Here is a 27,823-nt window from a genome sequence, read left to right as displayed (position 1 = left end):
GAATGTGGGAAATACAAGAACTGCCTGTTATCAAAGAAGGCAGTCACAACTAAGGTTTCCCAGAGATATAGGAGCTCATCGTCTCATCCCAACTGACAGATCTGATTCTGCCTCCTACTCAGCCAAGGAAGAGAATCCATCATTGGAACAGTGAGTCATTATGAATTTTAGAATTTACGCACTGCAGTAGTAGTCTGAATTTTCTTAATTAAAAAAATAAGTTTGCACACTTGTTTCATCAAGATAGGTGTAAGGAATATGCATAAATTCAAATTATATCTTAAATTTATAACTGTTTGGTACTCTAAGATCTGATGAATAGTGATACAGAAGCACGAGAATGTTTATTTTTATTTTGACAGGTTTCAGAGTAGCAGCCGTGTTAGTCTGTATCTGCAAAAAGAACAGGAGTACTTGTGGCACCTTAGAGACTAACAAATTTATTTTAGCATGAGCTTTCGTGAGCTACAGCTCACTTCTTCGGATGCATAGAATGGAACACACAGACAGGAGATATTTATACATACAGAGAACATGAAAAGGTGGAAGTATGCATACCAACAGGAAAAGTCTAATCAATTGAGATGAGCTATCATCAGCAGGAGGAAAAAAAACCCAGAAGCCACCTACTACAGGACAGGCCTAAAAAATAAAATAACAGAACGCCACTAGCCATCACCTACAGCCCCCAACTAAAACCTCTCCAGCGCATCATCAAAGATCTGCAACCTATCCTTAAAGATGATCCCTCACTCTCACAGATCTTGGGAGACAGGCCAGTCCTCGCTTATAGACAGCCTCCCAACCTGAAGCAAATACTCACCAGCAACCGCACACCATACAACATAAACACTAACCCAGGAACCTATCTTTGCAACAAAGCCCGATGCCAGCTCTGTCCACATATCTATTCAAGTGACACCATCATAGGACCTAATCACATCAGACACGCCATCAGGGGCTCGTACATCTGCACATCTACCAACGTGATATATGCCATCATGTGCCAGCAATGCCCCTCTGCTGGCACATGATGTACATTGGCCAAACTGGACAGTCTCTATGCAAAAGAATAAATGGACACAAATCTGACATCAGGAATCATAACATTCAAAAACCAGTGGGAGAACACTTCAATCTCTCTAACCACTCAGTGACAGACTTGAAGGTGGCAATTTGGCAACAAAAAAACTTCAAAAACAGACTCCAAAGAGACACTGCTGAACTCGAATTAATATGCAAATTAGATACAATTAACTCTGGCCTAAACAGAGACTGGGAATGGTTGGGTCATTACACTAATTGAATTTATTTCCCTATGTTAATTTCTCCTCACACCTTCTATGGGTCATCTTAATTATCACTTCAAAAGGTTTTTTTTCCTCCTGCTGATGATAGCTCATCTCAATTGATTAGACTTTTCCTGTTGGTATGCATACTTCCACCTTTTCATGTTCTCTGTATGTATAAATATCTCCTGTCTGTTTGTTCCATTCTATGCATCCGAAGAAGTGAGCTGTAGCTCACGAAAGCTCATGCTAAAATAAATTTGTTAGTCTCTAAGGTGCCACAAGTACTCCTGTTATTTTTATTTTAGCCTCAAAGCTGCTCCAATGCAGGCATTGGAACAAGGAAAGTTCTACTAAAAATACTAAAATACAGAAATGAAGACTTGGCAAAAATCTTACTTATATTGTCAAAAACTTCAGAACAACCACATGTTGCCACATCACCTTTATTATTCAGGCTAATCCTTGAAACACACCAACAGAAGATTAACAGTTATGGTCCTGGTCCTGCAAAGAATTACCCAATTGTTTAACTTTACTATGACCATTTCTATTGACTTACATGTAACTCCTCATAGTGCATAAAACAAAGCACCTTTACAAGATCAGAGATTAGAGTGCTGCTTTCCAAAGGTTTTTAAATAATGTTATTAACAGAAGCAACATTTTTAGAAGAATATTAATAAGCACTATGCCAACTTTATCTATTGCCTGATAATCTTACTTTTGTTTTGAGTCAGACCATCAAATCCAACTGCAAGGATGGCTAAATTTCCCTCACATCTCTTGGTCATAGAACTACTGTAACTGTGAATCTCCCTTGCCCATTTTCAACAAGGGAAGGCACTAACCCACATGGGATACCAGCAGGAAGTGTCAGAACAGAAGGTTAAAAGGAGCAATCTGAAATAAATCTGGCAACTCTGCTATAATTTGGAAATATATATAGTGTTTAGCAGCTTGATACCTCATAGGAAAACAATTACTTTCATGTTTGCCTCTCGCCTCCACTCCGACTTTTCCCAGTTGGTGATGGAGTAGGAGGCAAAAAAGCAGCTTTTTTCTGTGAACTATGGAGCTGATATTTTGTAATTCAATGACTAACTAATGCAATATTACATTTCTTTATGGCTTCTTTTTCTCCATAGATGCCTTGAGACAGAAAAATACAAATTAAACAAAACAATATCCAAAGACACTTGATCTCATAACATTTCATCTGATTTATTAACCACTGATGACCAGTTATGTGATTCCACACAAGTAACTCGATTAAAATAATCAACTATTACCTTGAATACCATACTGAACACATTAAATGCAGTAAAAACTTACCCTCTCGGAATGGCATTGAATAATGGAGAAAAAAAAAGTATTCTAATATCAACAATAGCCTTTTAGAATTTGTTCTGTTCATTAAAATTAACATGTTCTTCCATTTACTAAATCCATTTATTTCTGCTCTTGATGACTAGTAAAATAAAGTACCTGTGGTTGAAACTGTGGAACAGGAGTCCCTTGCACACCTTGTGACTGTTCATCCATTGTATCAAACAGGGCTTTTTATGTTCTGCAAAAATAATATATGTATATTCATTAAATTGCAATTTAGTTAATGTTTATATTCACTGTACCACTTACTGATGTGCTTCAATTATAATAATGGAATTAAATTATTTTACTGAACTTCAGTACACAATGAATTCAATGCTAGAAGAATTTTCTATTTTGCATGCTTGACTTTGCAACCATTAAAACATTTTAGCCCTTTTTCTGAGGGTAAGGAGATTCCCTAGTTTTTGTTGTAAAGGACCACTTTAAAAAAAAAATAAGAGGAAGAAATTCCATTATGTATTCCCCACCCCAACCACAGAAGTCATCAGCAGAGTTTGAACCTGAGACTGTCAGATCCATATCACAAACCTCTACAACTTGAGCTAAACAAGTGACTCCATTAGACAAAGGCAGTAATACCCCATCATTCTCTATGTGCACCAGCCACTAAAAGTAGACATGACACATACACTTTGCCAAGTGATTGCACAAGTACTTGCTAGACAGAATATCTTGGCTCTGGGGCAGGAGTGTGATAGAGTGGCTAAAATGGGATAGAGTTAGGACTTCTGAGTGCTATTTGTTGTTTACATAATATTCACTCATTTCTGAATTTCATGGAAATAGCGTGATTTTAGAGACACTATAGTCAAACATATACATTCACTATTCTAACAGGCTGTTTGGTTAAGAGGGTGAGCCTTAGATCTGCCATATTAGGGGCCTGAATTTTATTCCAAGCTATGCAAACCTCTCATATCCTGTTACCACATCTGTAAAATACAAAGAAGAACACTTGCCTGCTTCCTAAGATGGGGGCATGAGATCTTGATTAACATGAAGAGTGCAAACAGCACACAATTGTTAACAATGAAGGATAGGAAGGAGTGGATTTTAAAACTCAGTGTGTCCTGGTTCACAGCCAAATGAACCCTTACCAAGGCAAAAATGGTATTTCATTAATGGAAAGCACCTGAAGCATCTGTTTTGCCTATGTCTTGTGGAGCTCTATTTCTGTCCCTATTGTATGGGTACGATGTAGAAGGTTCATCAGGAGTATATACAATGCAGTTGGAACATTCATATAATTAAGAGACAGGAGGTGAATGTGTTCCAATGCACATGAATAAAAAGGCATTTACAGAAGCTTGTAACTTAGCCAAATCTGGAAGGATTTTCATAGGAACAGCAAAAGTCACTTCTCTTTCACTTCAGAACCGTTCCTTTCCCAAATTTCAAGTTCCTACTACAAACCATGGAAGCACTAAAGTTGTTTTGTAAAAACTCATCTAGAGACTGTTTTAACATTGGGAAATTGACTTGTTTATCCCCCCCGCTAATCTAATTCTGGAAAACTCCTCAATCATTTTTGCTCAAATCTTTAAAAATAATTCAAACCAAGACAGAAAAAGCATGGGGAAATTTCACTACAAATAGCTTAAGCTAAGGCAACAGAAAACAGGCTTACAATGGAAAGAGGTAGGCAGTCTTAACCAAAGGTATCACCTACAATATACTGCATATATCAGTTTTCGATAAGAAGAGACAGTTGCAGTGAAGTCTTCTTTATGTAAGCATACTTCTCGAAGATTTAAAAACACTATACACTTTAATGTTGTGACTTCATCTTTAGACACCCAAGCTAATTGTGTGTTTCAAGGGTTTTTTTTTCCCCATGAACAAGTTTTACATTTTATGTTGGTCATTTTATTATCTGGCTGTTTTAATAATTTTGACTAGGCCAGAAGAAAGGGCTCTTTGTCTAGAAAGAATAACCTCCAGGCACAGTACAATATAAATAGGAATACAATAATAAATAACTTTAATGAAGTTATTTATCCTTGAATTAAGCTTAATAAATACCAAGAAAATCTTGCTAAGTAAAAACAGTTTTCTTCACCTAACCCACCTACTGACTAAAACAACCTTTGAAACACAGATTATAAAATGTATTGCCTCCAAACTAAAAATCTATTGAAGAAAACTTGCCAGGAATTTTTTAGACAATTTGGAAAAAAAAAACAACAGTATATTAAGATTAATTCCTCGCTTACTAGCCAAGAGGTGGTGCATTTAAAAAAAAAAATCACAACTTTAACCTGGTAGCAACATCAGCAATTAACCTCTTTCAATCTCAAAATATTACAGAAAAGGTCTAACAAATAGCTAATATTCACAGCTGCAAATCCTCCTTAAAGGACTGCACACCATGATAAGGTTAGCAGAACTTTTTTAAAAAACTGTCACAGTGATAATACAACAGCAGCTTTACAGGATGTAAAAATAGTCCAATACACTGCTCTTCTAGAAATACTATATATTAACCTTGCTCATACTGACTGATACATTAAAAATAATCCATAAGGTCAAGCTTGCTGACTAATATATACATCCTTGCTAGCATATATAGATAGATATAGAGGTATGCACCAATGTTAAGCACAAATATTGTAACAATGATATAGCATAAACTGGCCTACACCTATTTCCTAGAACTGGAAGGGACCCTGAAGGGTCATTGAGTCCAGCCCCCTGCCTTCACTAGCAGGACCAAGTACTGATTTTGCCCCAGATCCCTAAGTGCCCCCTCAAGGACTGAACTCACAACCCTGGGTTTAGCAGGCCAATACTCAAACCACTGAGCTATCCCTCCCCCACACATGAATGGAGATATACCATAATCCTGTTCACTTATGCTAAGTATAGCATAATACTTTGAAGTTGCTGAAGTAAGTATTTGGCACAAGAAGATAGGGACCTTGTCAAAAATCAAGACACATTTGTTCTAGGTGTTAGGTCTGGTCTACACTACAGACCTATGAGAGTATAATTACGTCACTCAGGAGTGTGAAAAATCCACACCCCTGAGCAACGTAGTTATACCAACCTAAACCCCGTGCAGCATGTTAAGTGTAGACTTGCCCTTAGTACAAGCAAGGGAAGTACCTTCATGGACCAGTACCTGGAATGCTAGAATCCAAAGCAAAGATAAGAACAGAACAAGTTACTCAACTGAAACAAACAGACGGGTTAGATTTTAGTGATGTGTAAAGAAACGTATAAATTGTAAAATCATCATATAAATAATATCATTTGAAATGTGTAACTTTGGGAGCACACCTTCCACATAAGATGGATGTAACATCGCTGTATGAGATGGTTTAGTGGAGTCTGATATCGTATAGAACCATTTTCCTGTACTATATTATTATTGGCTTCGAGCAATAAACCTGACCGACACTTGTTATTTGGCCTCTTGACTACATTTCATAATGAAAGAAGTGTGATCGAGCAGCTGACTATACAATTTATCAACAAGCTTGAAAATTTGTATCAAGAAGAAACATGCAGGAACAAAAATAAAGATCAGGATCCATGCGAAAGTAACAAATAATGGATTATAGTTAGCTAGTTATAAGTGTCTCGGTTACCATTTTAAAGGCTTAATTCATGTAGCTTTGACACACAATCAGATGTGGAAGTACTTGCCTCAAACATTTTAGTTGGAGGGAATAAGAGACTTTTCTACAAATTATTATAAAAATCAGACCACAAATGTAACTTAAAAACATGTTCCCATTTAAAAAAATGGGAAAAACCAAAGGTATGTATGTCAAATGATCGTATATCTTCAAAACAATTTCCCTATCTAAAGTTTGAAAAGTTTGGTTTTCCTTCAGATTAATGAGAAAAGTTCTTTATGCCACTCTAAGCACCACAGCACTCTTCTGGAAAATTTTTAAGTTTCCAGAAATCCTTCCTGTCCAGATCATGAACAGAGAGATTAGGCAGGAACACAATTTCCACCTATTAATTCTAAAAGCAGAGATGAATCCTTTTTAAGCCCTCAGGATAGACCCTCTTTCTTGAGGTTGTTTGTATTGAATTTCAGTAACAGTTAGTTAACAAACAATACGGAGGGGAGCATTACCTTGAACTGGAGAAAGTATAGCTTTTATGTCTTGGGAAAAAAAACAAAAACAAACCCATCACTGGGCTGAGGAATAAAATGGAGAGTACAACTTTATGACCTGGTAGCAACATCAGCAATTAAAAAGAGAGAGAGAGAGAGAGTGTGTGTGTGTGTGTGTGTGTGTGTGTGTGTGGAATACTATGATAACTGCAGGAAAATAGAAACACTTGGGTTACTGGTAATAGACAAAGCCTAAATTAAATATTGGTTTTGGCCCAACAGTAATCATTTATCAGGAATGACACATTCCTGATCTCATCTTCACTCCCTTATTTGAAAAAGTCAGCCAATATCTTACCAACAGTGGTAGCAAACCATTTGACTGCCCTGTGGCTGTTCCAAACCAAAAATGGACGTTGGGACTCAACCTCTTTTATCCTTATCCTCGGCATTTCTGTACAACTAGTGCACAGTTTTTGGAATGCTAGCTGCAATTAATGCAGAGATTAATGAGATCTGAAGGTAGTTCTAAACAGTACTTTCAGGGGAGTGAAACTAATCCTTAAAAGAAGAATCAAACACAAAGATGTGGAGTAAAGACAACACAGGGGAAAAAAACAGCTAGAGGAATTGCTCAATCTGTTAATGAGAGAGTCTTTACTAATCATCTGCAAAATTTCATGATAGCCCTGGCCCCCTGCCAGGACAAGACACTGAAAAATTGTTAAGATTTCTAAAAATATTAGTATGAATATGGTGATAAAACTGGAAAATTGCTGGCAGCTGCTGTTTGTTCCAAAACACTTGGCAGTCAGACCCTGTTATTTAAAAAGCCTGACAAGGCCAATACTGGCAGTTCTTTGCTGGATATGTAACATCTTTCTTTTTGATTTTGCAATGGGTTAGACGAGTCACCAAACAGTGGTAGCTTCCACTGAAAAATTAGATCTTTTTCTGGTTAATCACTAAAGGACACTGAAATACCCTGATTAAGTCTACCCATGTCTTCAACACCATAGTTGTCTTGCAATCAGACAAATCCCAGAGATAATCCAAGTCTGAGATTGTGTTTTAAGAATCTATTTTTTCAGTTAGTTCTTTATTTTAACAGTCCTTTAACTGCTATAATAGATCCTGGAATCTCTTTAAAAAACGTGACAGATGACAATTACAACATCATTTACAAAAACAGTACTGTTCCAATCATTTTCTCTAACAGTGACATCAAAACTTTCTCTCACTTTGCTCTAACTACCTTTCTCTTTAGCTTTCTTTACCAATTTGGCTTTAGTGACTGGATTTGATTATTATAAAAATCTGAAAGAATAAATTCGGATTTTATTTTCCAGATTTGCTTTAAACAATAGGCACTAAAACTGGGCTGCCCTTTGTTAGCACACCTTTCCTAAAGAGCTCATGGCTCAACGTTACAAGGCACATCTGAAAATCTCATTGCATACAGAAAATATCTTTTACATCACTATTCTTACTACTATAATAATAGAACTTGAAACAGATAAATGTTGGGAAATATAACCACATAGTTATGCTCTTAAGAATTTTACTGAAGTGCAGGCTCCAAACTCCTGCCTTGATACAGAAACCCTGTTGTTTCCGTGGAACAAAGTACATTAATACATGGTGGGTACTTATTTGATTAAATACAATTATATTTTGCAGCCAATTCCACTGACTCTGAAACAAGACTATTTGGAAATATTGAAGAAACAGGACTACTGCAGTATTCCTTCTAGAACACAAAATAATCAAGAGTTTTTTTCTGGATCTGTCACAGATTACCTTTGTGATCTTAGATAAATTATTCAAATTTCTCCATGCCCGAGTTTCCCTGTAGTAGGGCCTCAATATAAGTCAAAACACAACCACTGTGTGGATACTGAATTTCTCTTTACATTCACAAAGCTACAATACTTACATTCTAAGTGATCTTAAGACTCAAAAAATACTTCCATTCACTAACCTGACTCTTTAAAAAAATTGAGACTAAGAGATGGAGTGCAGAGCAGAAAGGGTTTGTAACACATGGCAACCATACTTTTCGAGCTGCTTAGAATACTTCAGATATCTTTCCCAAAATATCTGATCATCTCTCTTTATAAAAGTCATGCTGCAAAAATTGTGAAAGGGAATAAAGAGCAGCCACAGAAAGCACAATCTTCGAGGTTACCGGTAATTTATACTGAAGCCTTGCTTGGGAGTGACAAATACAGGTATGTCCTCACTAATGAGTTAGTTCTGGCTCTTACCTGGGTGGTGTTTTACCTCCTTCCTAAGTTTGACCATCAAGCTTAATATTTGTACGGCTCTCACTGAACTACTGTAGTTTGATTTTATATTTCCCCCTCTGAGGATAATATTTCCTGAGCTTGTTTTTGTTGTAGGTAAAGGCCTTCCTTCTGTTGCTTTTTATGTCTGTACACCTTACATATTATCTGGATATCTGATCCAGCTCTGGCAGGTTACCATTCTCCACTGTCTTTGTTTCCCTTTGAAAACAATGTTTTTGGGCAGAGATTGAAATGGGATGGTTCTTGGGGGCTCAGTAAGCCAGTACTTTCTCCTGGATCTGTATCTTGCTCCTGAATCCAAGCTTCAATTTAAAAGAACTTGCCTCTAGCCCATGTGATTACTAAGAAATCATTCAAAATTTGAAAAAGATGTGACCGTCATTGTGATGTCTGCAACTGCCTGAAATGTATGAGCTGACTCCATCCATCTCAATGTGGTGGTATTTCTGAAACCTAATGATGGTGATGTAAAGGTCAACATTGTTAACTACTTTACTTTTACAGAGCATAAAAAAAATAGTGATCATGTAATGATCATATAAACTCTGCACAACCTACTATTTACAGTATCTCATTTTGGTGCCATTCATGGACAGAGTTTGGAGAGTACCACTACTTCTCCTCCCCTACATCTGTCCCTTGATTTCAGGTTACCATACTACAGGACATAGTAGTACAGCATATATTCTACTTAATGTGATAACCTGACATTTACAATATCTAAACACTGTATTTCACATTCTAGTATGCAAGAAACCTTGGAGAAAGAATTAAATAGTATGTGAAGAATCGTTATTAATATTACTGACTCAAATCACCATATGAGAATGCTTATAAATCTTCCTGCTCTTTTCAGAGTTGTCTTTTATGGCACAGCCAGGCACAGATAGACTAGAAGATAGTATGAAAACAGTGTATGTTTGGTATTCATAGATTTTAAGGCCAGTAGGGATCATTATGATTATCTGGTCTGACCACCAAGTATACAGGACACGCAGCTTAGGAACAGTCACACCAAAACCAAACATCCAGTATTATGACGGAAATGCAGTACACCATCAACAAAGACATAACCACAGAGAGAACATGCTATGTATTATAAGACCAGATTCTATTTTCCTGAAATGTTGTGGGCAACTAACATGAACATTAATGGATATTCTTAAGGCATCCTCACAAAAAATTATTTTCAACTATTTTGTCCAAATAAAAATTAGTACAGTTTTGCTGACTTTGCCATCAATAAATTTTTTATATTATTTTTTGTTTTGTTTGTTTTTACCCATTGTAATATGCAAACACCACAAATCCTGTTTAAGCTTATTACAATCTTGAGGGTGCGGGGGAAGAGAGGGAGAGAGAGAGAGAAACCAGGAAGATGTAGGGAAGGCCTCTTCTGCAACCCTTTTGGAGTATACCACTGACATGCATCATCTTGGGCAAGTCATTTCATCTATCTGTGCCTCAGTTTCTCCATCTATATGGGATGGACCCACACACCTGTGAAGCGCTGTTCTGTTCCACGGTGCCCTTCTTCATAGCAGTACAGTGAGAAAAAAAGATAGGGGCATGGCAAGGGTAATGAAAACCCATAGGCTTAAATCTCCTTACACAGAAGGTGTCCAGCGACACTCTACCTGCTGTTACTTAAAATGCACAGGCTGTAGAAGAGGCAACAAGGCAGCTACTCATCTACTCTGCCCTGGATTTTAAGGACATAGGAAGGTGATGATTCATTCCCTTAGCCAATTCCCAGCCATGCAAACATTGTTTAGCCAATAACAACTAAGACCTAAAATCATCTTTTCACCAGGCCTAGAGTACTGTACCATGAGATGTAGTTATTCCATACAGATAATATTTACTCTGAGTATATGTACTATTTGGAGTTACTAGCTGTAACTCAAGGCTGTAGCAAAAGGAATCATGTGCAGCTGCACCAGGGTGGATAACATGATAGAGACATGAGTACAGCACAAAACACTGGCATACAAATTGGTCATTAAAACCTCTCTCTACCCTTGGGACTCGTATTCCAGGCTTGTTAAGTGGCTCTAGTATACCTTCTCTCAACCTTAGATGATTTCACTTACTCAAATGGAACACTACAAAGTTAAGCACAGATGGCAAAAATTTTAAATGTGACAACAAAGAGAAGAAATCCCTTGTTGTATATTACAAATGATTACTGAATGACTATTGTAGGAAAAAAAAATTCTAAGGAGAGTACAGTGTCTCCTTTGTTCTTATTTTACTATCTGATAAACATTACTATCTTATCTTGTACAAGTGTAAAAAATATACATCTTTAATATTAATTTTCAGAATTTTTCAATAATTCAATAGAAAATACACTGCATAGTGTAAAATAATGTAGCAGAAACAATTACAGCTACAGAGTATAAACGGTCAGAAAAACCAGATTGAAAAATGTCAAGAATTTATACATGCAGAATTTTAATATTTTATCCCAAATCAGTTTTAGTATTCTGATTTTAATAAGTATGTTACAGAAACAAACCCAGATAAAACAACGCCATCAATATGAAAGCAATTGCATAAGTGAATTAAAAAGTAGTTTAAGTTACTACATCTACCCATGTGGTTTTATGATCACATATGCCCTTTTTTCTAAAAATTATTTTTGCAACTCCGTTGCAGTGAGAAAGACCCAAACAAACAGTGGAAATTCTCAGACTACAGGAGAATCTAACAAAGATGGGAGAACAAATTTTGGTCTAATTTTTCAACTACAATAACTACCTGTTCGTTTCTTCATAAAAATAGTAGGGCTGTCAAGTGATTAAAAGAATTAATTGCGCAATTTAAAAAATTAATCACGATTAATTAAACTGTTAAACAATAGAATACCATTTAAATATTTTTTGATGTTTTCTACATTTTCAAATATATTGATTTCAATTACAACACAGAATACAAAGTGTACAGTGCTCATTTTATATTTATTTTTTATTACAACCTACTACAAGTACTGCAGTGCAATCTCTTTATAATGAAAGTTGAACTTAGAAATGTAGAATTATGTACAAAATTAAACTGCATTCAGAAATAAAAAAAAATTAGAACTTTAGAACCTACAAGTCCACATAGTGCTACTTCAGCCAATCGCTCAGACAAACAAGTTTGTTTACAATTTGCAGGAGATCATGCTGTCCACTTCTTGTTTACAATGTCACCTGAAAGTGAGAACAGGCTTTTGCATGGCACTGTTGTAGCTGGCATCACAAGATATTTACGTACCAGATGTGCTAAAGATTCATGTGTCTCTTCATGCTTCAACCACCATTCCAGCAGACGCGTCCACGCTGATGACAGGTTCTGCTCAGTAACAATCCAAAGCAGAGTGGAACAATGCACCATCATTTTCATCATCTGAGTCAGATGCAACCAGCAGAAGGTGGTTCAGGTTCTGTAGTTCTCACATTGGAGTGTTGCTCTCTTAAGATATCTGAAAGCATTCTCCACACCTCGTCCCTCTCAGATTTTGGAAGGCAATTCAGATTCTTAAGCCTTGGGTTGAGTGCTGTATCTATTCTTCGAAATCTCACATTGGTACCTTCTTTGCATTTTGTTAAATCTGCTGTGAAAGTGTTCTTAAAACGAACATGTACTGGGTCATTATCCGAGACTGCTATAACATGAAATACATGGCAGAACATGGGTAAAACAGAACAGGAGACATACAATTCTCCCCCAAGGAGTTCAGTCACAAATTTAATTAACACTTTTTTTTTAACGAGCATCATCAGCATGGAAGCATGTCCTCTGGAATGGTGGCCGAAGCATGAAGGGGCACATGAATGTTTAGCATATCTGGCACGTAAATACCTTGCAATGCCGGCTACAAAGGTGCCATGCGAATGCCTGTTCTCACTTTCAGGTGACACTGTAAATAAGAAGCAATCAGCAGTATCTCCCGTAAATGTAGGCAAACTTTTGTTTCTCTTAGCAATTTGCTGAACAAGAAGTAAGACTGGGTGGACTTGTAGGCTCTAAAGTTTTACACTGTTTTGTATTTGAGTGCAGTCATGTAACAAAAAAAAAAATCTACATTTGTGAGTTACACTTTCACAATAAAGAGATTGCATTACATTACTTGTATGAGGTGAACTGAAAAATAGTATTTCTGTTTATCATTTTTACAGTGCAAATATTTGTAATAAAAAATAATATGAAGTGAGCACTGTACACATTTTATTCTGGGTTGTAATCAATATTTTTGAAAAATGTAGAAAAACCATCCAAAAATATTTAAATTTCAGTTAGCATTCTATTAACAGTGCGATTAATCACGATTTATTTTTTTAATCGCAGTTAGTTTTTTTGAGTTAATCACATGAGTTAACTGCGATTAACTGACAGCCCTAAAAAACAGTAATTTTTTTTGAGTGTGTGATTCTTTTAAGTTGATGGCATCCTGTAAACCACCAATATGTATGTTTAATATGAGGATTCGTGGAAGTTGTATTCCATGAGCATCAATAAAAAACTAAGGAACAAGGTGTACTGGTCCTTTGAGGTCCCAGAGGAGAATCTTTCTAGGCCAACAGAACCTAACCAGGAGCTTGTGCCTTGGGACTTACCTCTATTGCAGGGGATTGGCAGGTCTAATAAGGGCTATGCAAATTGGTTTGTTTAGCTCAGGGGTTCTCAAACTGGGGGTCGGAGCCTCTCAGAGGGTCGCGAGATTATTACATGGGGAGTCGCGAGCTGTCAACCTCCACCCCAAAACCCGCTTTGCCTCCAGCATTAATAATGGTGTTAAATATATTTAAAAGTGTTTTTAATTTATAAGGGGGGGGGTCGCACTCAGACTTCCCATGTGAAAGGGGTCACCAGTAAAAAAGTTTGAGAGCCACTGGTTTAGCTAGTTTCCCTATCAGCTAAAGAACTATACAACCTACTGACCTTACCTGGCTACTCAAAGTCAAGAGGAAGAATGGTTTTCGTACCATTTCTTTTCTTATCATTGCTGTTGGGTGAATGGGAAGGTTCTCTCTTGGGTTTGCTTTATTCTGTTACAAGACTAAAATACACAAAATCCCAGGAACAGTGCAACACTCATTTTTATCAAGTAGAGAGTACAGTGTTGCTTTTGCAGAGAAGGTGGTGAGGGGTGCTTTGCTGCTTTCTCTCACAAACTGAAGTTTCTTCTAGGGCTCTTTCCCCCTCATTTTCTCTACCCCCACCTCTTATATCCTTTATCTGATTTGGAAAGGGATATGCTAAATTACCATTTTAGGGTAATGCTGCATCTGGGTCAGAAAAAATGCCAAGTGTATAGAACCTCTCCTTTTTGGCTGATTGTGAGGATATGAAGGAATTAGTCCTTGCTACTGAAAGAGTTCAATCTCATAGCACTCCTCATGTGGTCCAATATTTGTATCAAAATTATGGTTTTGCTTAGCATACCAAAACATAAGCATCAATGAGACTTGGCACCTGGGACAATTCAAGTCCTTGACCTCTACAATAGTAAGCTTGCTTTATATAGAGAGATAGTGTAATACATGACTGATGGAAATATTTATCATTCTTCAGTCTAAATAAATCAGTATTAATTAATACTATTCCTGAAATAAGCTTTCAAGCTTTAATTTAAAAGATGAAGGGGAGCAAAAAAAAACCCATTATACAATAAAAATGCTAATTAGCTACTTTTGTTTATAAAATGCAATGTACTTTATCACAGGGAAAAAAGTAAAACAAGACAAACATATGCATATATCTTCAACCATCAATATGGTAATCCTCCTCCCCTGCTTTACCATCACAGGACACACTGGTTTTATGGAAAATAGGCACCGGATGAAGCAAGAGGAAAGACAACTAGAACACCAGCAGAACAAGCTTCACATGTACCAAAGGTGACCAATTAAAATTCTTACACTCTGATAATGCAAAAGGCAAAGAAAAGAAGTTTTCTTGCCTCCACAATAGCATCTGCAAAAAATCAATCAAATGAGGGATCTCTTTCATGTGGTGTTTAGCCCAACCTAATTAGGTTATCTCCACTCAACAGTTCACTTGGGCCTCTTCTCTTGCAATGATTTCTTGTTATTTTGCAGATAAAATTGCTTGAATTCAGACAAGCTGTATGACTCAATGATGCCCGAGAAAAAGGGCAAAAGAACAAATGTTAAGTCTTCTAGTTGATCTGTGGTCACTAGTGTCCTACAAGTGTTGGAAGAACTTTGGTTCACTTCGGACTAGGTCTTTCCTGGCTGGCAAAGTAATGGGTCCATTGCCGACAAAGACAGTAAATGCCTCCTGCTAAGGAAGACAGTGAGAAGGGAGTGTGTGCTCCACCCAGGAAACCATCTGTAGATACTGACTTTTTGGCTCATTCCAGATCTTCCATTCTTAAATAAGATTACTGAGAAATCTGCAGTAAGATAACTCTCGATCTCTGGATTCTGGGACTTCCTTGATCACCAACCTAGGTATAGTACAACAACTACACTTGTTTTACTGACTGATCTTCCTGATGATCAGGGATCCTGGAAATCTGTTTGCTAAGGTAACGCAAATTCTGTGTTTATAAAGAGAATCTTTAGTTTTTACATTTTGTGAAAAAATAAAAGCATACATAGTTAGAACCCCATTTAGCCAAGCCTCCATTATCCTGCTCTCTGAATTAACCAAAACACCAGCTGCCCGGGGCTGACAGCATGAGCCCCTGCCACCTGGGGCTGACAGCCCAAACCCAGACACTATCAGCCCCAGGCACATGGTGGTTTGGTTAATATGGAGAGCCGTATAATGGAGACTCAGATCAACAAGGTTCTATTGTATATCAATAAAACACTCTGTTCAACTACTCCTTGGGGAATTCTGTGCCACTGCACATGCGCAGAATTCATATCCCCTGCATATTTCTTTGCTTTCCTGCAACAAAAATGACTTTCTGACAGGGAAGCAAAGGGAAGCTGCAAGAGCAGTCACACACACTACTCCCTAGCAGTGCAGGTACATTGTTTCAGGCACCCGGAGCAGCCAGCGGAGAGGTAAGTCACCACAAGGCTGAGGACTCCCCAGCCAGTGGCTCCTACCCTGAGCCTGGATCAGGAGTGGCTGGGGCTGTGTCACACCCACCCCCAGAAACCATCCCCAATTGCAGGAAGCTCAGCATGCTTCTCTGCTGCCTGCCCCCATCACTCCTTGGCTCCAGGGGAGGGGTCACTGTACGGGGAGATGCTCCCCCATCCCATACCCAGACACTGCTCCCAAGCCTTACCCCGTACACCCAGAACCCCTCTAGCCTTCCATATCCAACCCCCACCCCATTGAACCTCAACCCCTGCATCTGGAGCCCCCTGCACCCAGACCCCCTGCTTCAGGACCCCTGCCCCTGCACCCAGACCATCCCCTGCTGATATCCCTGCACTCAAACTCCCAGCCAGATGAGTCTGAGCCCCACATCCAGACCCCCATCTCACTGACCTCCAACTGCTGCACCCAGACCCCCACCTCACCAAGCCCCATGCCCCTAGTACCCAGGCCTCCCTGCTGAGCCCTAAACACCTTCACCTGGAAGCCCCTGCAGAATCCCATTGCCCCGCACCTGGAACCCCCCCACCTCACTCAACGAGCCTCTGTGCATCCAGATCCCCCCAGACCTAGGCCCCCCCCACTGAGCTGCCTGCACCCAGATTGTCCCACACAGAATCCTCTCACCTGACACCTGGATCCCCCCCTACTGAGCCCCTCCACACTTGGATCCTGCCTTGTTGAGCATGCCCACCCACACCTGGTGCACTTGGCACAAAGGGACAGGGCCCCAGAGTGTTTATGGGGCAGGCCCAGGCCTTGTGCTATGTCAGAGTCAGGTGCAGCCTCACCACTGACTGTGTCCTGGGGGTGAGGAGGCTGCAGGGTGATTTCCCACCTTTGTGCAGCCAGTGGCCTATGCTCCCCACTGCCATGCTGGAGCCTCTGCATCTTGTCCTCACTTTGACGTGTGTAAATGGTCATTAAATAGGTTAGTGAGAAAACGTGGACCATGGCTTTACTCTGCTGACAAAACACAGTTCTATCTCCAACTGAATGAGTGCTGTATCTGAGCGCCTTAACCAGTGTACACTTGAGAATAGCATATGAAGAGAACTGTCTGAAGCTTAGTCTACACTAGAGTTAGGTCAAGGTAAAGCAGCTTTCATCCACCTAATTATGTCAGTGTCTACACTAGAATGCTGCTTCTGCCAGAGTAAGTGGCCTGCTACTCCCACATAACAACTCCACCTCCACAAGAGGCGCAGCGCTTATGTTGGTATAGTTAGGGTGACACACTGTCCAGGCAGACACTGCGTGATTTACAATAGCAGTTGGCTGTCATTCTTGTCAGTTTCAGGGCTGCCTCCAGCTTAAAGCAGCAGCAGGGCTCACAGCTGGAGCTGTAAAACTGACAAGAATGTCAATTTCACAGCTGATAAGCTCTCTGCTGTGAAATTGAGCCTGGCTCAGGTCTCACAGCTGCCCTGCCCCAGCTGTCAGCAGGGCACCCCTACCATGGAGGGACAGTCCAACCTGTAAGCCCTGTGCAGGGCACTGGAGCTTACCAACAATGAAACTGACATTAGTTTCATGGTTCCAGATGGGAGACCCAAGCTGCTCTGAATCATAGGCAGGGAGGAAACCCATAAGAATGTCAATTTCACTGCTGGTAGGCCCCATTCTGTGAAACTGAGCCTGCACCAGGCTCACAGTTCAGTCTATCACCCTGGGGCAGGAGGGGGCCTCCAGCTGCAAGCCTTGCGTGGCTGTCAGTGCCCCACAATGCCCCACTTGAGTCAGTGCAAGCACTCCTGGTGAGGACACACACCAGTGGCAGCAGGAGAGTAGCATGGACACCAGCCAACTGAATTACTGCAGTGGCTGCAGGTCGACTTAAATTAAGTTGACCTAAGCTTGTAATGTAGATAAGCCCCGAGACTCACTTCAGATGAGAAAAAGGAGGTACTAGTAGGTTGGGGGAAACAACCAAAAGAAATGGCAAAGACAGCTGCTCCCTTGACTGAAGGTATTTATTCTCCACTTACTGAGCTCCCAATAAAGAAGTGATTTTCCATCCTCACCTACTTTTAGATTATCGGATAGCAGCAGTGACTAGGACAGGCTGAGGGTTTTTCTTTCACATGCTATCATTACCCATTCCTTTATCACTTTCAGACTGTAATGTGCTCTAAAAGGGACTACATCTAAAGATTATTCAGAAATGTAGACTAGCCCAAAATGCCCACTTGCTATATCTCATCGGTAAGTATAGGTTTCAGAGTAGCAGCCATGTTAGTCTGTATCCACAAAAAGAACAGGAGTACACAAATCTGACATCAGGAATCATAACATTCAAAAACCAGTAGAACACTTCAACCTCTCTGGTCACTCAGTAACAGACTTAAAGGTGGCAATTTTGCAACAAAAAACTTCAAAAAACAGACTCCAACGAGAAACTGCTGAACTTGAATTCATATGCAAACTAGATACCATTAACGTGGGTTTGAACAGAGACTGGGAGTGGCTGGGTCATTACACATATTGAATCTATTTCCCCATGTTAAGTATCCTCACACCTTTTTGTCAAAACTGTCTAAAATGGGCCATCTTGATTATCACTACAAAAGTTTTTTTTTCCTCCTGCTGATAATAGCTCATCTTAATTAATAAGCCTCTTACAGTCGGTATGGCTACTTCCACTTTTTTATGTTCTCTGTATATCTTCTTACTATATGTTCCATTCGATGGAACTGATGAAGTGGGCTGTAGCCCACAAAAGCTTATGCTCAAATAAATGTGTTAGGCTTTGGCTACACTTACACTTCAAAGCGCTGCCGCGGCAGCGCTTTGAAGCACTAAGTGTAGTCAAAGCGCCAGCGCTGGGAGAAAGCTCTCCCAGCGCTGTCCGTACTCCACCTCCGTGTGGGGAATAACGTACAGCGCTGGGAGCCGCGCTCCCAGCGCTGGGGGTTTGACCACACTGGCGCTTTGCAGCGCCGCAATTTGCAGCGCTGGAGAGGGTGTGTTTTCACACCCTGCTGCAGCGCTGCAAATTTGTAAGTGTAGCCAAGCCCTCAGTCTCTAAGGGTATGTCTACACTACCAGATTAGTTCGATTTAACTTAATTCAAATTTGTGGAATCGACCTTACAAAGTCAAATTTGTGTGTCCACACTAAGGACACTAATTCGACTTTGTGAGTCCACACTAACGGGGCAAGCGTCGACATTGGAAGCGGTGCACTGTGGGAAGCTATCCCAGTTCCCTCTGTCCCCGCTGCCCATTTGAATTCTGGGATTTCCCCATAATGCATGCTGGGGGGGGAATGTGTCGAGGGTGGTCTTGGGTAACTGTCATCACTCAACGTGCTTTCGGACGTCTCAAGGGGAGATGGAGGAGCTTACTGACTCGCTCGGATCTCAGCGAAACCAATATCCCCATTGTTATTGCAGCTTGCTGTGTGCTCCACAATCTCTGTGAGAGCAAGGGGGAGACCTTTATGGCGGGATGGGAGATTGAGGCAAATCGCCCGGCTGCTGATTATGCTCAGCCAGACAGTCGTGCAATTAGAAGAGCCCAGCGGGAAGCGCTGTGCATCCGGGAGGCTTTGAAAGCTAGGTTCCTCAGGGAGCAGGGTAACCTGTGACTGTTCAGTTTCTTTACAGAGAAGCTGAACCTGCCCCTGCTTCAGTTACTGTTGACTTTCTTCTGCGGTTACATACCCTGTTCACCACGTTTCCCCCCTTCCAACACACGTTTAAAAATAAAGTTAATGGAACATTGTTAATTAACAACGTTTTCTTTATTAATGAATTCGCATTAAAGGGTTGAAACAGGGACGCAGATTGTGGTGGGCAGGGTGTGCAGTGATGTTAACACCGCTTCTACACTCGAGGCATGATAGGCTCCTGCTCCTAGAGCGGTCTGCAGTGCCGGACTGGTTGTTTCAACAGAGCCTGCCATCCCTCCTTTTCAGGACTATGCGTGCGGGGGCTATGTGACCTTGTGGCGGGGGAGGACGGTTACAGATTCCCCTGCTGCGTGGCTCTGTGGTCCGGGACAAGGACCGCTGCATAAGTTCTGTAACCACCCTCCCACGCCACAAAGTCACGTACCCCTCACCCACACAGAACATGGAAAACACCTCCAAGACCGACCAGGGTGCCTACTGACTGCACTGTGTGTGTGACCTGCTGTTGATCCTGCCCCCGTGTCTGTACCCTGGTAAAGGTGACTGTCCTATGCAATTAACAACCCCCTTCCCCCCTCTTCACAGACAGTCTTCTGTAGAAAAACTTGATAGAAATAGTAATTAACAGCAAACTACTTTTAATAATCAACTACACAGTTAGGGGATGAAACTGGGATTGGGGCTTCGGTGAGCCAGGAAGGGAAGGACTTCTCAACATTTAGGGAATGAGAGCCTTCTTGTATTTGTGCACTCTACAGGGGTGCCGTGACAGTTTTCACGGCCCCTGTCGCCCCTCCTTCTTGTTACTTTGGGTGAGGTGGGTTTGGGACTTTGTGGCAGGGGAAGGCGGTTGCAGATACAGTGCAGGGGGGCTCTGTCCTCCTGCCTGCGGTCCTGCAGAACATCCACAAGGCGCCGGAGCGTGTCAAATTTTCCCTGGGCATTTCCTGTGTGGCTGGTCAGAACATCCAAGCTCGGACTGCTGTCCAGAGCATCAACAGAGTGGTGCACTGTGGGATAGCTCCCGGAGCTACTAAGGTCGATTTCCGTCCACACATAGCCATGTCGAATTTAGCGCTACTCCCCTCGTCGGGGAGGAGTACAGAATTCGAACTAAAGAGCCCTCTAGGTCGAACTAATTAGCTTCCTGGTGTGGACAGGTGCACGGTTAAGTCGAATTAATGCTGCTAAATTCTACATAAACTCTTAGTGTAGACCAGGCCTAAGATGCCACAAGTACTCCTGTTCTTTTTATTGTCAAGTATGTTACACCAAGACTCCACAATCCGCATTGTTAGCGTATTCTTTTTATGGGTGGAGTTTAAAATGTTGCTCTTGTCCTATATAAAGCTCTAAATGGCCCAGGACCTGCCTATCTCAGAGATTGCCTCTCTCCCTGTGTGATATTGCTGGAGTTGTGACTGGCAGAAAGTGCTCAACTGGCAGCCCTACATGTTTTTTCAGAAAGTAGATCTTCCTTGACAATTATTGTTAGTGGTGCCATCTGCAGAGTCTCTGAAAGAAGCACACAGCATAAGTACTTGGGACACTCCTTTACAAAGGAATACTGAGGGAGGAGCAGGGGAAGGGGGATAGCATTAACATACCTTGGTTTTCTCTCTTGCCTGTTCACAAAAATAAAATTTCAATTACACATGTGCTGTGGCAGGACTTTATATATGCATATGGGAAATGTCTTATTCTAGAAAGTATTTTCACTTGGTTATGGGCAAAACAAAGGGTTGCTCAGCCACATTTCATAGCCCTTTTATCACCCAATAGCTTACTTACACTTTAAAATTACTAAAGGAGACAGGCAGATGACCTCTTATAAACTATTAATTATTGGTATCAAAGTTCTACTAAAAGACTATACTGATATGGTAAACTAGATTAAATACTGGACTAATAATTTTTTAGGCATTCTGGTACACTGAAAGCAACAATTTTTCAAACTCAAAATATCTTCTCTAGCAATTTTTAAATTAGGACTTTCTTCCTTAAGAACACTGTTCGTCAAACCCAACGACAGTTTTAATATGTTTAGCACCTAGACTGGGCTGGCACAATAATACAGCTCCTTTTAAAAGCAATTCAGTTTTCAGGCTGAATGTGTAAGGATATCTTTTTTATGTCCATGACGTGCTCAGATTTCAGTCTTTTAGAGATATATGTAAACAAAACCTCTCATTCTATATTTCTTTTCTGTGATTGGCTCCCACCAGTACACACTGATCCATAGTCTCTTTTTTACTTGTCAGTTAGGCAGGCAGCGACCAACAAGAGCAGAATATTTTGGTCTCTTCCAAAGGGTCTGCTTACCCCCATACATTTAGGGCTTGTCTTCACTACCAGGGTAAGTCAACCTAAGTTACGTTAGTCCAGCTACGTGAATAACAGCAGATGGTCTCCTGTCAACTTACTTTACTCTTCTCTGAGATCTGGACTACCAGGAATGACTGGAGAGTGCTCTGCCATCGATTTAGCAGGTCTTTACTAGACCCACTAAATCAACACCTACTGCATTGATTGAAGCAGCATCGATCTCCCCAGTAGTGAAGACAAGCCCTCAGTTAAGATTTTTCAGAGCTGTAACTTTAGCACAAATGAACCTACAAGCCCTCATACAGAAGGGAACATGATCCAGAGAGAGAGAAAAGGAGAAACTCAGTTTCCATACACAATGATACAAGATAGGCTTGGCTACACTTGCGAGTTAGTGCACAATAAAGGAGCCCCATGCCCATTAGCTCACTCCCTCTCCACACTGGCAAGGCACATAGAGCGCTCTGACTCCGCAGCTAGAGCGCTCCTGGTACTCCACCTCGGCGAGAGGAATAACGTTTGCTGCGCCTTGGCTGCAACGCACGGGCGTCCGTGTGAACGAGGTGTTGTATTACAGCGCTCTGATTGGCCTCCAGAAACGTCCCACAATCCCCTTAAGTCAAGTGGCCACTCTTGTCATTGTTTTGAACTCCTGTAGGAATGCAGAAATGCCCTTTCAAAGCTCCGTTTCTGACAGCCAGCATGCAAGCCGTTACTGTGGAATGCTCTGTGTGAGAGAGAGGCAGGGGGGGAGGGGGAAGGTCTGCTGCTGTCTGAACTTACAAGACAGCATGCTGACATGCTCTCAGCCCCCACAAAAAACCCTCTCTCTCCCCCTACATATACACAACACACTCCCTGTCAGACTCGACTCAACTCCACCCCACCCCCATTTGAAAAGCACGTTGCAGCCACTGGCATGATGGGATAGCTACCACAATGCACTGCTCTCTGTGGCCGTTGCAAGAGCTGCTAATGTGGCCACGCCAGTGCACTGGCAGTGTGAACAGACTACAGCGCTTTCCCTACTGCGCTCTACGAAGGCTGGTTTAACTCAAAGCACTCTACATCTCCAAGTGTAGCCATGCCCAATGATGGCAACCAGGAACACTACTTTCATAACAGTAAGAGGAAAAGTAAAAGGAAAGCAGAGATGTAAGAGAGGCCCAAAAAGGGAAGTGTCTCTGTGATCCCAAATACCAGATTAGGAGCAGAAAGGGAGACATGGTAAGAGGCAAAGCCAGTCAGTAGCTTTACGGAACCTAGAAACCAAGGGAGAATAATCTCAAGGGAGCTGCAGTAAACTGAACAGTGAAAATGTTCTTTTTCAACACCATGCAATATCTAACATTCCAAAATGGGGGAGTTACCAAAATAGGTACTCGAAAAGTCCTGAAGGAATTCAACTAAAAAACAATTCTAGAAGCAGAAAGAAGTACCACACTCATTCTAACTTTCCTCTTCAGAGACAGGAAACAAACTGGATCTGTGAAGAGAATCTGCCGTCTGGAAGGTGCCAAAACTCTATGTTCCTACTAATACCTGCCAGACTGACAAGTGGAAGAGGGACTATCTATCAGTCCATGTTGATGAATCAAATCACATAAGACCCTTTTCTTGATCTGAGTGGAAAATAAATGCAGAAAAAAATCAATACACAGCATCTTACTAGAATATGTTCTAATAATTTTTCTCTCTAAAATTTGTTAGAACAAGATATTCTTTGCAGTGATATTATGATATACACCTCTACCCCGATATAACGCGACCCAATATAACACAAATTCGAATATAACGCAGTAAAGCAGTGCTCCGGGGGGGTGGGGCTGCGCACTCCGGTGGATCAAAGCAAGTTCGATACAACACGGTTTCACCTATAACGCAGTAAGATTTTTTGGCTCCCGAGGACAGCAGTATATCGGGGTAGAGGTGTAACTATAACAATCAAAATGAATTTTATATAAGTCATATGAGGCGTCATTGGAAAAGTTATGATTTCCTTAATGTGATTATTCTACCGATATGCATGTATCATTTTTGTATCTGAAGTTAAGAACATTGACTATGTATCTGTATTTCAAATGTAGTTACACCTGGGTAATGCCCACTAGACAAGACGCTTTCAGTCTAGATAGTGGATGGGGAAGGGCCTATTCAGGGCAATAGGCCATTAGGAAAAAACAATGGGCCTTAGGAGAAGCTTCTATCCCACATGGGGAGCCTTCCTAGGAATGCTACAGACAGCCTCTGAGTAATGGCTGCCATAACTCTACAAGGACATGTGATGAGACCATGTCTCTAGAACCATATTACCATATGTGGCAGAAGTAGGCATGACTGGGTAGTTGTTTATAAGAAAGTAGCAACCCTTCTTAAAAATAAGGTGCAGAATTCAAGACAGCATCACTTTAACTCAAGAGGGCTTGCAGAGCCCACGCAGGCCAACAGCTGGTATACAAATTTGGGCTGGATAGCTGAATTAAACTGATTACGTCTCCAGACAATCCATTTCTGAAAAGTCTTCTCTACTTACTGATTTATAAAGTTATCTCATTTAAAGAAGTTTTTCTATCGTGCTTAGTTTTCACTAAGTAACCAAGGTTGATATTATCCCTGTCCTCCCTCCCACCTTCTTCTTGCTTCCATTTTGTTACCCTCTTGTTGAGTATTATCTGAAATCAGTTTGCAAGTTGCTTTGGGCAAGGCTCACATCAGTATCTGTTTTAGGACATATTTAGAACACCTGTATTGTTAAAAGTAATAAAAATAAGATTCTTTACTCCAATAGTATTGGAAAACGGGTTTTCAAAAAGAGACCACATACATTGCATGAAAAGCCTACTCAAGGTAGCTTCTGGGACCCACGCAGGACCAACTAAATAATTAACATTAAATTTAATGATTTGCACTTTTCCCATCTGTGTTGTCCACAAGCACATCACATTATTTTACTTTGAGTTATCTGAATTCTTCTGCTGCTAATTACAATTCAGATTTCAAACTTCTATAAAAAAATTGCAATGTAACTTAACAGCACAAATTTCAAGTTGTACAGTCCACTGTAATATTTGCTCTTCGTTGCTGTTTAGTTATTCAACCTCACCCAAGGATCAGAAACAGTACTATTAAACAAGTGCGATGGTTAGTTACTGAAGTCATTTATTGTTCCCATTCCCTGAATGGATGTTAGCTGATCAATAAAGCAAACCACAAATATCCTGGTATCATACTGACCTCCAACCTAGCCAACATAGTGGAGACTGCCATTTCCCTCCAACTCCCACAGCCTCGGAAGCGAGGGATGGTGGCAGGAGAGGAGGCGGCAGGGAGGGGAATGGAGGGGTGGATTTGTCTGAACCAGTAAGGGAAAGACAACCTCTTGGTCCTTTTTTAAAAAAAGAGTACACCCCTCTGATAGCTCAGTGGTTTGAGCATTGGCCTGCTAAACCCAGGGTTGTAAGCTCAATCCTTGAGGGAGTCATTTAGGGATCCATGGCAAAAACCTGTCTGGGGATTGGTCCTGCTTTGGGCGGAGGGGTTGGCCTTCCAACCCTGATATTCTATGATAGCTTACCTCTTCCCTCTTTGTGGGCATTCAGCCTCGTTGTGGCCCTGAAGAGGAGAGCACTGTGGTGCTTGGTGGTACACAAGGGTTTGGCAAGTCTACAGACTCCCACGCATTTAATGAGAGGGTTTTTATAAGCCCTTTCCCCCAGCCCTGTGGGCCGTTCTACTACATATCCATCTGCAAACTGGATATACCATACTCATGTTTATTCATTTCATTAAGAACTGGAAATCTCAGGCAAACAATTATTATATTAAACTCACCCCAACAAACTGAGAAACCCTTTTATTATACAGAAAATACAAAGCAGCTAAGGCCAAATTGAAAGTTTTGCTTCCTAATAGCCAAAAATTAGTGACGTTTTCAAAAAATGAAAATGTTCCATTATTTGCTCCCTTATAAATCTTAACCAAAGAACTTCTAGTCCTGAGGAGTCTGTCAACATCAGGCTGATACACAAAAACTGAACACTTAGCACATCAAATTTCATAGAGCTTGAGTTAGGTGAGCACAATTTTTTTGTTTGAGGAATAAGGATTCAAATGGCCTCTACCACATTTTTTGTTGTGGTGGTTTTGGGGGAGCAATGTACCATTAGGCCAACCTCCCACAGCAATATGGCATCTCCAAAGGGGCTATAATATAACTGGTTTGATAATCTAACATAGGAGCTACATGCAGATGAAGGCAAATGTTTCTCAAATAGTGACTATCAATCCAGCCCATCAATCCAGCCCACCAGTGGACAGAGCAGAGTCCAGCCAAGAAACTCAACCCAACTCCCCACTGTTCAGACTAGGGTGGTCAGCTGTCCTGATTTTATAGGGACAGACCCAACATTTGGGGCTTTGTTTTATATAGGCACCTATCCACCACTCCCGTCCTAATTTTTCACCCTTGCTATCTGGTCACCCTAGTTCAAATGGACAACATAAAGAGAAACTCCTCCAACCAAACCTTCTCAAACACCACCTCAGAGTGCCCCATGTTCAACTAGCATTTTCCTCTTGCTTGTCAGTTTACATCCCAAAAATTCTTCTTTGTACGTGTAAAAGCTAAAAATTGTTTTTATTAAAGTTAAAACTTGAATTCCTTAGATTTTGATTAAATTGAGAGGGAGTAGCCACACACAAATAAGATCAGTTTCTGAAAGTATATATAGAACAAAGTAAGAATATTCCTTAATATGTAAAGTTTTATGCTTACATATAAAAAAAAGTATCAGCCTCCAGTCCTGATTTGTCCAGGACATCATCAGGTTTTACTATCCAATCCTGGGAAATTTCAGCCCCATTTACCCAGCAAAAAATATGGTCACTTTCCAGTCACAACTCTGGATCATTCTCCCTTAGCTATTTGGTGGCCTGCAACTGAAAATTCAGCCACCCCATTCATGACTCCTCCTCTCCAGCTCATCAGTAAGACAAGTCAGTTTCTTTTCTTTACTTCTCTGGGACTTGCATAGTTTCTATTTTATCTGTTTATTTGGGTCTTACTTTTAAGTTTAGACAAATGTCCTTCAAGTATGTCCTGTTTATTCTTCAAAGAAGTACTCCTCGATGGTTATACATGTACTGACTTGCCTAGTCTTGAGTGTTGGTTTATGACTATTTACATGGATTAAAAATGGTAACTATTTTAAAAAGGTGTTCCAATCCAATATAAAAGATACACGCACCTATTCTGAATACATGCATAACAGAAGCTTGTACCACCTCTTTAGAGGGCTTTATAACAACACACACACACACACACACACACACACTTATCCCTGCAATTCTTGAGAGCCCCACTGGTGTGAAAATCCTGAGTATTTGATAAGGAGGGGGACATTTTCCTCCATGTCCATTTACCTTCTACTCAGTTCCTCAGGGGTCTAAAGAGGAACAGACACTCCAGCTCTCCATATTCAGTAGACCCCTGGATGAAGAAAACGAAGGACAAATGAAGCTGATTCAGGCTTTAAATATGTACAATGAAATAAGTTACTCAGGCCTGGGCTACAATAAGGGGGTAAGTCGATTTGAAGTTACATAACTTAAGTAGTGTAAGATACACAACTTAATTCAATGTAGCTTAGATCAACTTACAGCAGTGTCTATACTGTGTTATGTTGACAGGAGACGCTCTCTCATCGACATAGCTTCCGCCTCTCGGGAAC

General features: G+C 40.6%; 1 protein-coding gene across 12 annotated transcripts in view; it reads right to left on the bottom strand.

Annotated features, from left to right (window-relative positions):
- Positions 1-27,823, bottom strand: part of NEK7 (NIMA related kinase 7) — a 158,071-nt gene that overhangs the window by 118,225 nt on the left and 12,023 nt on the right. For 8 of the 12 annotated variants that reach the window (XM_039484404.1, XM_039484403.1, XM_039484402.1 and 5 more), the window contains one exon: positions 2,778-2,859. In XM_039484404.1, coding sequence (XP_039340338.1) covers positions 2,778-2,834 — 57 coding nt within the window. In that variant the 5' untranslated portion in view covers positions 2,835-2,859. Of the gene's footprint in view, positions 1-2,777; positions 2,860-6,774; positions 6,825-25,668; positions 25,825-27,515; positions 27,583-27,823 lie in introns of those variants that run through there. The other 4 variants (XM_039484410.1, XM_039484406.1, XM_039484412.1 and 1 more) reach the window with 3 other exon arrangements.

The sequence above is a fragment of the Mauremys reevesii genome, linkage group 8, assembly GCF_016161935.1.
Source record: "Mauremys reevesii isolate NIE-2019 linkage group 8, ASM1616193v1, whole genome shotgun sequence".
NCBI lineage: Eukaryota > Metazoa > Chordata > Testudines > Geoemydidae > Mauremys > Mauremys reevesii.
The sequence above is the reverse complement of the archived record's forward strand: the minus strand, read 5'-3'. Positions and strand labels throughout refer to the sequence as shown.